Source organism: Coregonus lavaretus (assembly GCF_964263955.1).
Source record: "Coregonus lavaretus genome assembly, chromosome: 30".
In the NCBI taxonomy this organism is placed as follows: domain Eukaryota; kingdom Metazoa; phylum Chordata; class Actinopteri; order Salmoniformes; family Salmonidae; genus Coregonus; species Coregonus lavaretus.
The window spans coordinates 19865730-19880263 of record NC_140017.1 but is presented as its reverse complement, the minus strand read 5'-3'; the positions used below and the strand labels follow the sequence as shown (position 1 = coordinate 19880263).

At 45.4% G+C, this 14534-nt stretch overlaps 1 protein-coding gene across 1 annotated transcript in view; it reads left to right on the top strand.

Moving 5' to 3' along the window:
* The window catches only part of LOC311106151 (neurobeachin-like), a gene marked incomplete at both ends in the record, with an annotated part of 290049 nt that overhangs the window by 225177 nt on the left and 50338 nt on the right, over positions 1-14534 (top strand). The window contains 2 exons of the mRNA XM_084148480.1: positions 6464-6579; positions 13369-13481. Coding sequence (XP_084004606.1) covers positions 6464-6579; positions 13369-13481 — 229 coding nt within the window. The remainder of the gene's footprint in view (positions 1-6463; positions 6580-13368; positions 13482-14534) is intronic.

The window sequence follows — 14534 nt, the reverse complement described above, 5'->3', positions numbered from 1 at the left end:
ACAGAGCATTAATAGACAAGAACAGCTCAAGGACAGAACTTCATCAATTTAAAAAAGGCACACGTAGCCTACATATCAATACATACACACAAACTATCTAGGTCAAATACGGGAGAGGCGTTGTGCCGTGAGGTGTTGTTGCTTTATCTGTTTTTTTAAACCAGGTTTGCTGTTCATTTGAGCAATATGAGATGGGACGTAGTTCCATGCAATAATGGCTCTATATAATACTGTACACTTTCTTGAATTTGTTCTGGATTTGGGGACTGTGAAAAGACCCCTGGTTGCATGTCTGGTGGGGTAAGTGTGTGTGTCAGAGCTGTGTATAAGTTGACTATACAAATAATTTAGGATTTCTTATAAAAAGAAGAAGTGATGCAGTCAGTCTCTCCTCAACTCTTAGCCAACAGAGACTGGCATGCATACTATTTATATTAGACCTCTGATTACAATGATGAGCAAGAAGTGCCTCTCTATTCTGGGCCAGATTCAACTTAACTAGGTCTTTCCTTGCAGCACTCGACCACACGACTGGACAATAATCAAGACAAGACAAAACTAGAGCCTGCAGGACTTGCTTTTTGGAGTGTGGTGTCAAAAAAGCAGAGCATCGCTTTATTACGGACAGACCTCTCCCCATCTTTACAACCATTGAATCTATATGTTTTGACCATGGTAGTTTACAATCTATGTTAACACCAAGTAATTTAGTCTCCTCAACTTCTTCAGCAGCCACACCATTAATTACCAGATTCAGCTGAGGTCTAGAACTTAGGGAATGATTTGTATCAAATACAATGCTCTTAGTTTTAGAGATGTTCAGGACCAGTTTATTACTGGCCACCCATTCCATAACAGACTGCAACTCTTTGTTAAGGGTTTCAGTGACTTCATTAGCTGTGGTTGCTGATGCGTATATGGTTGAATCATCAGCATACATGGACACACATGCTCTGTTTAATGCCAGTGGAAGATCATTGGTAAAAATAGAAAAGAGTAAAGCGCCTAGAGAGCTGCCCTGCAGTACACCACACTTTACATGTTTGACATTAGAGAAGCTTCCATTAAAGAAAACCCTCTGAGTTCTATTAGATAGATAGCTCCGAATCCACGATATGGCAGAGGTTGAAAAGCCATAACACATTTTTCTCAATAACAGGTTATGGTCAATAATGTCAAAGGCTGCACTGAAATCTAACAGTACAGCTGCCACAATCTTCTAATTATCAATTTATTTCAACCAATCATCAGTCATTTGTGTCAGTGCAGTACATGTTGAGTGCCCTTTTCTATAAGCATGCTGAAAGTCTGTTGTTAATTTGTTTACAGAGAAATAGCATTGCATTTGGTCAAACACAATTTTTTCCAATAGTTTGCTAAGAGCTGGCAGCAAGCTGATAGGTCTGCTGTTAGAACCAGTAAAGACCGCTTTACCACTCTTGGGTAGAGGAATGACTTTGGCTTCAGGCCTGACAACAAAGACTTTCCTCTAGTCTCAGATTAAAGATATCAATGCCAGGAGGTTTGTTATTATTGATCGACAACAATAATTTTTCCACCTCTCCCACACTAACTTTACAAAATTCAAACTTGCAATGCTTTTCTTTAATTATTTGTTTTTTTATGCATGAGTACAATGGCTCACTGTTCGTTGTTGGCATTTCCTGCCTAAGTTTGCCCACTTTTCCAATGAAGTAATCATTAAAATAATTGCCAACATCAAATGGTTTTGTGATGAATAAGCCATCTGATTCGATGAAAGATGGTTGAATTTGTCTTTCTGCCCATCATTTCTTTTAAAGTACTTCATAATACAGTTTCTTCTTCTTTTTGTTGAGTTTAGTCACATAATTTCTCAATCTGCCATTCAGATGTGCAGCCAGACTTATTAGCCACTCCTTTTGCCCCATTGCTTTCAACCATACAGTTTTTCAATTCCTCATCAATCCATGGAGCCTTAACAGTTCTAACAGTCAGTTCCTTAACAGGTGCATGTTTATCAATAATTGGAAGAAGCAATTTCATAAATTCATCAACTGCAGCATCTACAGTTGAAGTCGGAAGTTTACATACACCTTAGCCAAATACATTTAAACTCAGTTTTTCACAATTCCTGACATTTAATCCTAGTAAAAATTCCCTGTTTTAGGTCAGTTAGGATCACCACTTTATTTTAAGAATGTGAAATGTCAGAATAATACTAGAGATAATTATTTATTTAAGCTTTTATTTCTTTCATCACATTCCCAGTGGGTCAGAAGTTTACATACACTCAATTAGTATTTGGTAGCATTGCCTGTAAATTGTTTAACTTGGGTCAAACGTTTCGGGTAGCCTTCCACAAGCTTCCCACAACAATTTGGGTGAATTTTGGCCCATTCCTCCTGACAGAGCTGGTGTAACTGAGTCAGGTTTGTAGGCCTCCTTGCTCGCACACGCTTTTTCAGTTCTGCCCACAAATGTTCTATAGGATTGAGGTCAGGGCTTGATGGCCACTCCAATACCTTGACTTTGTTGTCCTTCAGCCATGTTGCCACAACTTTGGAAGTATGCTTGGGGTCATTGTCCATTTGGAAGACCCATTTGCGACCAAGCTTTAACTTCCTGACTGATGTCTTGAGATGTTGCTTCAATATATCCACATAATTTTCCTTCCTCATGATGCCATCTATTTTGTGAAGTGCACCAGTCCCTCCTGCAGCAAAGCACCCCCACAGCATGATGCTGCCACCCCCGTGCTTCACGGTTGGGATGGTGTTTTCCTCCAAATATAACGATGGTCATTATGGCCAAACTGTTCTATTTTTGTTTCATCAGACCAGAGGACATTTCTCCAAAAAGTACGATCTTTGTTCCCATGTGCAGTTGCAAACCGTAGTCTGACATTTTTATGGCGGTTTTGGAGCAGTGCCTTCTTCCTTGCTGAGCGGCCTTTCAGGTTATGTCGATATAGGACTTGTTTTACTGTGGAAATAGATACTTTTGTACCTGTTTCCTCCAGCATCTTCACAAGGTCCTTTGCTGTTGTTTTGGGATTGATTTGCACTTTTCGCACCAAAGTACGTTCATCTCTAGGAGACAGAACGCGTCTCCTTCCTGAGTGGTATGACGGCTGCGTGGTCCCATGAACCAGACTTGTGGAGGTCTACACATTTATTTCTGAGGTCTTGGCTGATTTCTTTTGATTTTCCGATGATGTCAAGCAAAGAGGCACTGAGTTTGAAGGTAGGCCTTGAAATACATCCACAGGTACACCTCCAATTGACTCAAATTATGTCAATTAGCCTATCAGAAGCTTCTAAAGCCATGACATAATTGTCTGGAATTTTCCAAGCTGTTTAAAGGCACAGTCAACTTAGTGTACGTAAACTTCTGACCCACTGGAATTGTGATACAGTGAATTATAAGTGAAATAATCTGTCTGTAAACAATTGTTGGAAAAATTACTTGTGTCATGCACAAAGTAGATGTCCTAACCGACTTGCCAAAACTATAGTTTGTTAACAAGAAATGTGTGTTTGTAAACTTCCGACTTCAACTGTAGATACTCCTTATTAATCACATCAGACCAACAAATATGTTTAACATCATTCACATAAGAGTCACAGCAAAATATTTTGTATGATCTCTTATACACTATTTTAGGCCCAGCTTTTGGAACTTTGGCTTTCCTGGATATAGCCACTATATTGTGATCACTGCATCCAATGGGTATGGATACAGCTTTAGAACAAAGTTCTACAGTATTAGTAAAAATGTGATCGAACAACGTGGATGATCTTGTTCCTGTAGTGTTTGTAAACACCCTGGTACATTGATTAATAACCTGAACAAGATTACAGGCACTGGTTACAGTGAGAAGCTTCCTCTTGAGTGGACAGCTGGATGAAAACCAGTCAATATTCAGGTCCCCAAGAAAGTAGACATCTCTGTTTGCATCACATTCACTATCAAGCATTTCACACATATTATTTAAATACTGACTGTTAGCACTTGGTGGCTCATAGCAACACCCCAAAAGAAAAGGCTTTAGATGTGACAAGTGAACCTGCAACCACAACACTTCAATAACACTTGACATAAGATCTTCTCTAAGCATTACAGGGATATGGCTCTGAATATATACAGCAACACCTCCCCCATAAGCATTTCTGTCTCTTCTATAGATGTTATATCCTTGTATTGGTACTGCTGTGTCATCAAATGAATGATCTAATTGAGTCTCAGAAATTGTTAATATATTAATGTTATCTGATGTTAGCAAGTTATTTCTAAGGCTACATATATTATTATGGGCTATTTCCAGCCCTTTCCTGGGTAGCTTATCAGAGATGGACATAATATAGAAAATGGCAAACTAAGCAAGATAAAAAAATATATGTTCAGCATTAATCAGTTGGTGTGTGTAAGTGTGTGTGTGTGCTGTGGGGTTGAAGGTACGAACCCATAGGCTTGGCTCTCTCATCCCTTCCAAGCTTTTGGGAGGGAGGGTGGACAATGAGCCTGTCATAGTGGGTGTAAGCAATATCCTCACGCGCTCTGGCAGCTTTCATGGCCAGGTTAAGTTAATTTCTCTTCCGGCGCACAGCTTCAGGATAATCCTCATTGAGGAAGATATACGTTCCTCTCAAGTTCTTGGCTCTTTCCAGAAGGGCTACCTTGTCCTTGAACATCAGGAACTTCACCACTATTGGCCTGGGCCTGTCTCCTGGGCCGGTGATGGGTTTTCCAATTCTTTGGGCGTGCTCCACCTCAATCTTCCATCTTCAGTTTCTCCGAGATAATTTCCCTCACTTTGTCCTCATACTCCGTCCAGGTCTCATGTGGAAATTCTGCAATTCCGTCCACAACCATGTTGTTCCGCCTTGATTGTCCCTCAAGATATTGTTATCATAGATTCACATATAGAACTGATGTTCTCTCTCAATGACTTACAGATTGCTGTCATCTTGCCGTTCTCCTGTTTAAACTCATAGAAATGACCCTGGGAGAACTGCAAACTGTTCTTCAGGTCCTTGACCTCTCTGGTCAGGTCGTCCTTCCTTTTATTAGTTGACTCCACCAGTATTTGGACAAAACAATTGAAGCTATTTTCTTGTTGTTGTAACAACTGCTTGTAGAACTATTTTTGTTCGTTTTAAAGATCCTTCGCCTGTGATAGATAGACACTACTGTCCTCAACGGTTCTCCCGCCGGCTTTAGTCTTTGTCATGGTAGCAACGTAGGTTACGCTGTTACTCCTCGCAGTTTCAGACAGGGCAGGTCACAGGAAAGATTGAAAACAACAAACAGCAGGGAACTAGACAGCCACAAACCCGGGACAATCTGCGTTCCCAGCCACAATGGCTAACCGCATCGGGGGCTGCATTCAAGCTCCCAAGAAAACCCTGCTAGCTTGATAGGCATCTAGCTAGCAGCTAGGCTAGCTGTTACGTCAAATAGCTCCTCAGACCCAGCCTTGGTCGGCAGGATCACTGAGAGTAGCAGTCCCAGCAACTAATGCCAACCGTGTCGCGAGATCCAAACTCAAAAGGTAGCTAGCTACTAAGAAACGTTTGAATACACTTTCAAAACAGCAAACTTTCCAAAACAACAAACCGAGCTCTCCCTTGTTCCGCGTTCAACAGGAAGTGAATCCCAATGCTCCCATCATTGGAGTGAGTGGTCATTTGACCCTGACTGAACTGATCTAATTCTCTAAGTTAAGTCTCTATAGCACAGAGCTGCAGCCTGCCTGCCTTCCTGACCACTGGCCGCACAGTAAAATACACAGAAGGAGAGGACAGTCCCTTTATCATACCTACACCCTGTCATTAAGTACCACAAAACACACATATATTGTTAGCTATCAGTTAGCTAGTGTTAACTGTTTACTGGCTAGTGTTAGCTATCTGTTGTTAGCTAGGGTTATTTATCAGCTAGTGTTAGCTATTGGTTAGTGTTAGCTATCAGCTAGTGTTAGCTATTGACTAGTGTTAGCTAGTATTGTTAGCTATTGTAGTGTTAGCTATCAGTTAGTTAACTAGTGTTAGGTATTGGTTGGTATAGTGTTAGCAATTGGTGTTCGCTATTGGTTGGCAAGTAGTTTTAGCTATTGTTAGCCAGACTATGGTCTAGCCTATAACGACATTACGACTGTGTGAGTTCTTTTAGAAACAGCCTCCATCCAACTCTTGATTCTCCCAATGTGTTGAGTTGAAGTCACTTCAAGGCCTGCAGGACTCTGATACTTTGTTCATGGCTGAAGAATGCTCCTGTCTCACATGCTGATGAAGCTGTCACGCGGTGTCAGTGTGTGCTGCTGAGCTCTCACTGAATGATTGTGTGTCTGGGAGTGTTGGTCTTTAGTTGGTCTATGTGTGTCTGGTTTGAATGAGCCCTGGTCAAAGGTAGTGCACTACATAGGGAAAAGGGTGCCATTTTGGACACAACCTAAGATGTTTCTTCCTCTGTTGTTGTGCAGGCGTATCTCCATGGCGACGCCCCGGCAGCTCTTCAAGTCGTCCAACATGACCCAGCGCTGGCAAAGGAGGGAGATCTCCAACTTCGAGTACCTCATGTTCCTCAACACCGTCGCAGGTCAGCTTCCGTTCTCCTCCCTTTCCTCCTCTCTCTTTTCCCACTCTCCTGCCCTCTCCTCTTTTCCCAACTCTTCCTTTCTCCCCCTCTTCTACGCTCTCTCCCCCTTATCTTGGATTGATCCATGTTGTTGTGTTGAGCCAATCACCTCTTCTCTCCATACCCAAAATCTCATCATCTATTATTCTACCATGATGAATGTAGTGTATGTTGTTGTTGACTGGCTGTTAAAATATGCCAGCCAGGACCTACAGGTAAGTTGTCTTTGTTTAAGGAGTCGGATGCTTTGTTCAGTGTTCAGTTCACTCCTGAGCAGTAGTACTGTTAGTACTGTAGGTAGCCTACACTCAAGTCATATTCCTCATGTGCGTGCGTGCGTGCGTGCGTGCGTGCGTGCGTGCTCCTCTTTGTCGCCTCTGATCTGAACTGTGACTAACTGGAAGACGAAAGCGCCTGCTGCACCACTCCTCTCTGAGAAGTGTCACATCCCTCGCTCCCTCACTCGCTGCAGATTCATGCATATTTATATTTATCTGTGGCGTGAGTTCGATACATTATTGTCATCTAATTAGATGTACGGCAGACAGAAAAACATGGTGGAAATTCATAACAAAATGTGTGGTAATGACCTGAGCTGCCAGAAGTGTCAGGGGAGGTGGGGTGGAAGACAGGAGGGGGGTGGAAGGAAGAGGAGGAGGAGAGGGGTGGTGGAGGAGGAGAGGAAGAGAGGGCGAGAGGTGTTAACATGCAGCCAGTGCTCTTCTAATTAAACACTATTCTACTATTATTAACATTCTGACACTTCAGAGTGTGTGTTGTGTGTGTTTCATCCTGACACTTCAGAACAGGCTGGAACTCTACCCACAATGCATCTCCCCCCTACAACCTCACATCCACCTCTTGCCCCTCACCCTGTCTTTCCCTACACCACCACCCTAGAATACCACTGGCACATCTACCCACACCACAATGCCATCCCGATCTCCCCCCTCACCCCTGTCTCCTCCATACACCCTCAAACACAGGACCCCTCTCTCCCTCCTACACCCTCACCCCTGTCTCTTCCATACACCCTCACACACAGGACCCCTCTCTCCCTCCTACACCCTCACCCCTGTCTCCTCCATACACCCTCACACACAGGGCCCCTCTCTCCCTCCTACACCCTCACCCCTGTCTCCTCCATACACCCTCAAACACAGGACCCCTCTCTCCCTCCTACACCCTCACCCCTGTCTCTTCCATACACCCTCACACACAGGACCCCTCTCTCCCTCCTACACCCTCACCCCTGTCTCCTCCATACACCCTCACACACAGGACCCCTCTCTCCCTCCTACACCCTCACCCCTGTCTCCTCCATACACCCTCACACACAGGACCCCCCTCTCCCTCCTACACCCTCACCCCTGTCTCCTCCATACACCCTCACACACAGGACCCCTCTCTCCCTCCTACACCCTCACCCCTGTCTCTTCCATACACCCTCACACACAGGACCCCTCTCTCCCTCCTACACCCTCACCCCTGTCTCTTCCATACACCCTCACACACAGGACCCCCCTCTCCCTCCTACACCCTCACCCCTGTCTCCTCCATACACCCTCACACACAGGACCCCCCTCTCCCTCCTACACCCTCACCCCTGTCTCCTCCATACACCCTCACACACAGGACCCCCCTCTCCCTCCTACACCCTCACCCCAGAACAGGAACAGGCTACAGCAGTGGTAAATCTACTCACACCGTTATCTCTCCAAGCTAATGTCTAGGCTTAAGCTCAGTGGGCTAATGCAGTCTTTTGACATGAAGGACACTTGGGTACGAACCCAGTCTGTCACAGTAGCTCTGAGAATTAGCTGTGTGCATCACCCCAGGGCATGTGTGTGATTTTATATCTGTAGCATCCATCACACCCTGCTCTTACCCTAACCTACTACCATACTGTATCATCATTTTCTGCATTTACATTTTGGTCATTTAGCAGACGCTCTTATCCAGAGTGACTTAAAATCATTAGGGTTAGATCTGGGTGTTGCCCAGCATCATGTACCATTCACAACACCCAGATCTAACCCTAATGATTGTCTGTACATCACAGCTGAAGCAGAACCACCCTACCATAACATTAAACACTCAGCAGCCGTCTTATTTGCTGTGGGAACTTCTGTGTACTAATCCAGTACATTATCATTTGCATTTTTAACATCCCTATTTGGGTATGACATGTTTCTGTCAGAGGAAGTAAGAGTAGCCCCCAGGGACACAGAGAGCCGAGAGGTTGGGGACAGATCAGAACATTGCAGAGTAGAGCAGGGAAGCTAGAAGGTTGGGAGGTTGATAGGCTATAGGAGGTTGGTAGGTTGGGGACAGAGCATAACATTGCAGAGTAGAGCAGAGAGGCTAGGGGACTGGGAGGTTGGGAGGCTGGGAGGCTAGGGGGCTGGGGGGATGGGAAGCTAGGGGGCTGGGATGATGGGAGGCTAGGTGACTGGGAGGATGGCAGGCTAGGGGGCTGGGAGGCTAGGGGGCTGGGAAGATGGGAGGCTAGGGGGCTTGGAGGATGGGAGGCTAGGGGGCTGGGAGGCTAAGGGGCTGGAAGGTTGGGAGACTAGGGCGCTGGGAGGCTGGGAGGCTAGGGGGCTGGGAGGATGGGAGGCTAGGGGGCTGGGAGGTTGGGGGGCTGGGAGGATGGGAGGCTGGGAGGTTTGGTGCTTGGACGTGTTTCAGGAAGCAGAGTGCTGCTGTGTGACTTATGGCTCTGTAAAGATGAAATAGCTGTAGTGTTTCTCTTTGTTGTAGCCTCAGGTCAGGGCTCATCTTTCACTGAGGTATGCGCGTGTGTGTGTGTGTGTGTGTTTTGTGTGTGTGTGTGACACCGTAGTGTTGTTAGAAGTGAAGTGTATTGCTGTTTAAACTCTAAACCGTCAGTTTGGAGTGTAGCATGGAAACTTAACCTTCTACAAACCAAACAAAACTCACTTCAAACCAAACACCTCTCACAGTGCTGCACATCATCTCACACCAACTAAGGAAAAGGGTTTTTAATGACTATCTTGCAGTATCTTGGATTTAATTCAAATTGGTGATTTTAATTTTATTTAAATAGTTTTTGTTTATTAAAACGATTCTGTCAGTGCTGATAGTGGTCTCCTGTCCTGTTTGACTGGCTGTTGTGGGTTTGCTGCTAGTGTGTAATACTGCTCTATAATCAGTTGTTGATATCACACCATCACACCCATAGCTCTGTTCTCTGATTGGACCAGCTCATAATAGTGCATTCTGATTGGACCAACCCATAACATTGTCTTCTGATTGGACCAGCACATAACAGTGCTTACTGATTGGACAGCCCATAGCAGTGTCTTCTGATTGGACCATCCCGTAACAGTGTTTACTGATTGGACCAGCCCATAGCAGTGTCTTCTGATTGGACCAGCCCATAACAGTGCCTTCTGATTGGACCAGTCCATAGCAGTGTGAAATTAGAGAGGACTTGTGGCGACATGGAATGTTGAGGAGCTCCTCATGGTTCTCATGGCTGAGTAAGGGTTCCATCTGAAAACCATCATCCCACTGAAGAGGAAAACTAAGCTCTCACATCTGGCAACCCTCAGTATAGCTGCATGTGGGCACTGCCATGACTGAGGTATCCATGGTAACTGCCACAGGCTGTCCAATCAGGAGGCTAGCCTGGCGGTGTCACATCAGGCGTGCTCAACGACAACACGGTGACCAGGAGAACAGTTCTATATCTCTGTAATTACATATATAACACAGAATACATATACACACTACACACACTACATATAGACACTCCATACACACCTCTTTGCTCCTAACCATGGGCGTATTCATTACGGACACCATTTAACATTTATGAAACAAACGGAAGCAAAACCGAGCAAAACAAGAGTTTCTATTGGACAAATTCAGGTAGGTCCCTCCCCGTTTCATTCGGTTTTCTTCCATATAAGAAACGTTTAACCCCAACCCCAGACTGGTCTAATATATTCATCAGGACCAAGCAGAGAAAGGAAGAACACACACACACAATCAATCGTTAATCCCATGTATTTATTAAGCCCTTTTTACATCAGTAGATTCACAAAATGCTTATACAGAAACCTAGCCTAAAACCCCAAAGAGCACAGTGGCTAGGAAAAACTTCCTAGAAAGGCAGGAACCTAGGAAGAAACCTAGAGAGGATCTGAGTTGTGGCCAGTCCTCTTCTGGCTGTGCCGGTGGAGATTATAAGAGTACATGGCCATTAAGGCTAGATTGTTGTTCAAGATGTTCAAATGTTCATAGATGACCAGCAGGGTCAAATAATAATCACAGTGGTTATAGAGGAAGCAACAGGTCAGCACCTCGGGAGTAAATGTCAGTTGGCTTTTCATAGCCGAGCATTCTGAGGTTGAGACAGCAGGTGCGTAGAGAGAGCGAGAGGGAAAGAGGGGGTCGAAACAGTAGGTCTGGGATAAGGTAGCAGGTCCGGTGAACAGGTCAGGGCTCCATAGCCACTGGCAGAACAGCAGAAACTGGATCAGTAGCACGATCAGGTGGACTGGGGACAGGGACAGCCAGGAGTCGCCAGGCCAGGTAGTCCTGAAGCATGGTCCTAGGGCTCAGGTCCTCCGGGAGGGGAGAGAGAGCGTGAGAGAGAGATGGGAGAATTAGACAGAGCATACTTAAGATCACACAGTACACCAGATAAGACAGGAGAATTACACCAGATAGGACAGACTGACCCTAGCCCCCCTGCACATAGACTATAGCAGCATAGCTACTGGGGACTGAGACAGGGGGGGTCGGGGGACACTGTGTTCCCCGTCCGACGATACCCCCGGACAGGGCCAACCAGGCAGGATTGAATCCCACCCATTTGCCAAAGCACAGCCCCCACACCACCAGAGGGATATCAACAAACCACCAACTTACTACCCTGAGACAGTGGCATGTATTCATGGATGCCAAGGGAAGCCAGGCTTCCCCAAAACATTGACCAAAATAAATAAATAATAATGTATCTTTCTTCTCTCAGCGTCCCTCTGTCTCTGTATGTGTAGCCCATATATCTGATGCTGTCTGGTCAAAAATAGTATGATATTGTTGCCGCCCATAGCATTGAATGCAAGGGAAGCCAATGAGCATTTGTCCTCCCTTGATATAAAAATTATAATAGCCAATCAGCGTTGAGCTTAGCTGAGTGAGCTCAACTGTGAATGGTCCTGGCGCACCAAATAAAAGTGTCAAGGGAAGCCAGTTTGGATTTAGCTTCACACCAATCACATCACATCAAGCTAAAAGTCATAGACAGAAACAAATGGAATTGTTGCATCTCGATGTGTTGTTGTCCAACTCACAAAATTTGCCCTTTCTTAAATTAGCCAAGGACGGAGATGGGAATTTTGACTTGTGGTTTTACTTAATTCTCCGTACTGGCCAATGATTATAGTGCCGGTTTTGATCCAACCATAAAGTCATACATTGTGCCTCTGGCCTGAGAAGATGGAAGTTGAATATGTAGCTAGATGTAGTAGGCTAATGTTAACTAGCTGGCTAATCGTTGCCCATGAAAGGAAGTTAGGCTAGCGAGCAAGCATTTTAGCCAGGTGGTCTAGGACAACAAAAACTAAAAGTGTGTACTGTATGACAGAGTCATAGACCGTTTCGGCAACATGAAAGAGAGGAGGATGGCATTGGCGTTTTTCTACAAGTAGGGTGAGTCAACATGTTTTTTCTACTTAAACACACACTAAAATCAGTACCATGGACAGCCACATGATATTTAGCGTAGGTTGATTGGACCTTTTAGTTGTCACTGTATTAGCCTAAGCATAGGTGTTTTGATGATGTTGAAATGTAGAAGTTGAAATGGTGCTGAAATAGTGGAGGCAGCTCCTGTTTTCTTTGCGACTTGCGGTAACTTTCCAGTGTTCTAAATCAATAGTTGTTTAGTAGTCCGACAATGTCAGAAACATTAACTTGATTGGCCATGTTGTAGGTCATGTAACTGTTTGTTACATGCAATATGCTTTGTGGACTCCACTGGACAGATGTTGCTCTCTGGTTTTGTGATGAAACAAAGGTGTGGTTGAATATATCACGGTGTCAAGGCATGTGAACTAACAGGTTATAGAGCAAACAACGCAATTATCACAACACATAGGTTGTAATATGGCTTTTTTCCCCTGGCTTGGCTTCCCCAGTGATTTTATCCACGTACCGCTACTTCCCTGAGACAAGGTAGAGTATAGCCCACGAAGATCTCCCCCACCACATGAGCCCGAGGGGGTGCAAGACCGAACAGGAAGATAACGTCAGTGACTCAGCCCACTCAAGTCGAGTATAGCGAAAAAAGCCTGGCACGACGTGAAGCACCCCTCCTAGGGACGGCATGGGAGAGCACTAGCAAGCCAGTGACTCAGCCGCCGTAATAGGGTCAGAGGCAAACACACACACATACACACACACACACAAACTCCCACACTGCTCCCATACTAAGGCCTCCCCACAGAGAGCAGAGTGAGGATTATTTTAGCGGTGGTGTCACCTCCCAGACAGGAAGTTAGTCTGTCAGAAACAGGAAGCTGGAGTCTGATGGAATGCTCTGCTGGAATGTTGCATGCTGGGTCCCCAAAGTAACCTAAGCCTTGTGTGTACCCCGCAGTTCTCCCCTGTACGCCGCAGTTCTCCCCCCTCACACATCCTCCCCCGCCCCACCTCATCCCCTCCTCTTTTCTCTCACAGAACTTCTCTAACAGATCTCTGTCTGTCTGTCTGTAGGGAGGACCTACAACGATCTGAACCAGTACCCTGTGTTTCCCTGGGTTCTCACCAACTATGAGTCCGAGGAGCTGGACCTCACCCTGCCGGGCAACTTCAGAGATCTCTCCAAGGTACTGTCATTCTGTTAAACACCATGTAGGACTGGAGGAGAGGGGGAAGGACAGGAGGGGTGAGGGTCTCAGTCGGCAGGGTAAATTCCATATTAAGGCCCATGCAGGCTGGAAGAGAAAGTCATCTTGACTGGGAAATAATGCAGACATCATAATGCAGACATCATGTGCTCAGTCTGAACCCAGCGGTGGAATGTAGAGAAGGAGCTAATAGTTTAACATCCTAGCACTGGAATAGCTTATAGTTCCAAATGGCACCATATTCCCTATTTAATGCACTACTTTCGACCAGAGCCCCTTATTCCCTATTTAATGCACTATTTTGACCAGGCCCCATAGGGCTCTGTTCAAAAGTAGTGCATTAAATAGGGAATAGGCTGCCATTTGGGACGCAAACATAACATCCTAACAGATCCCAACACTGGAATAGCAGCTCTAAGTGTCTCTGCTCTGTTTGGTACTGTATCGCCTCAGCACATAAACTTAATGTTCTATTGTCTCTGCTCTGTTTGGCATGGTACTGTCCTAGACTATCAACTGTAGGGGAGTTTTTAGTGTCTGTATGATGAGGGCTTCTGGCCCTGTTTAACTTCCTAGCAGCTCTCTCTCTCTCTCTCTCTCTCTCTCTCTCTCTCTCTCTCTCTCTCTCTCTCTCTCTCTCTCTCTCTCTCTCTCTCTCTCTCTCTCTCTCTCTCTCTCTCTCTCTCTCTCTCTCTCTCTCTCTCTCTCTCTCTCTCTCTCTCTCTCTCTCTCTCTTTCTACAACTCACAGACTCACTGACCTGAAAACAATCGCATTCCTGTCTGAGCTTTCCTTCTCCCTCACTCTGTCGCTCCCTCCTTCCCCCATTCCCTCTCTTCCTCAAAGTGCAGACTCCCTGACTCTCTCTGAGCTCCGTTTTCACAAACGTTTTTTAAAAATCAGATCAGACAAATGTTTGCTAGGGAGGGAAGCAGAGGGACAGGCAGGGAGGGAAGTAGAGGGACAAGCAGGGAGGGAAGCAGAGGGACAGGCAGGGAGAGAAGCAGAGGGATAGGCAGGGAGGGAAGCAGA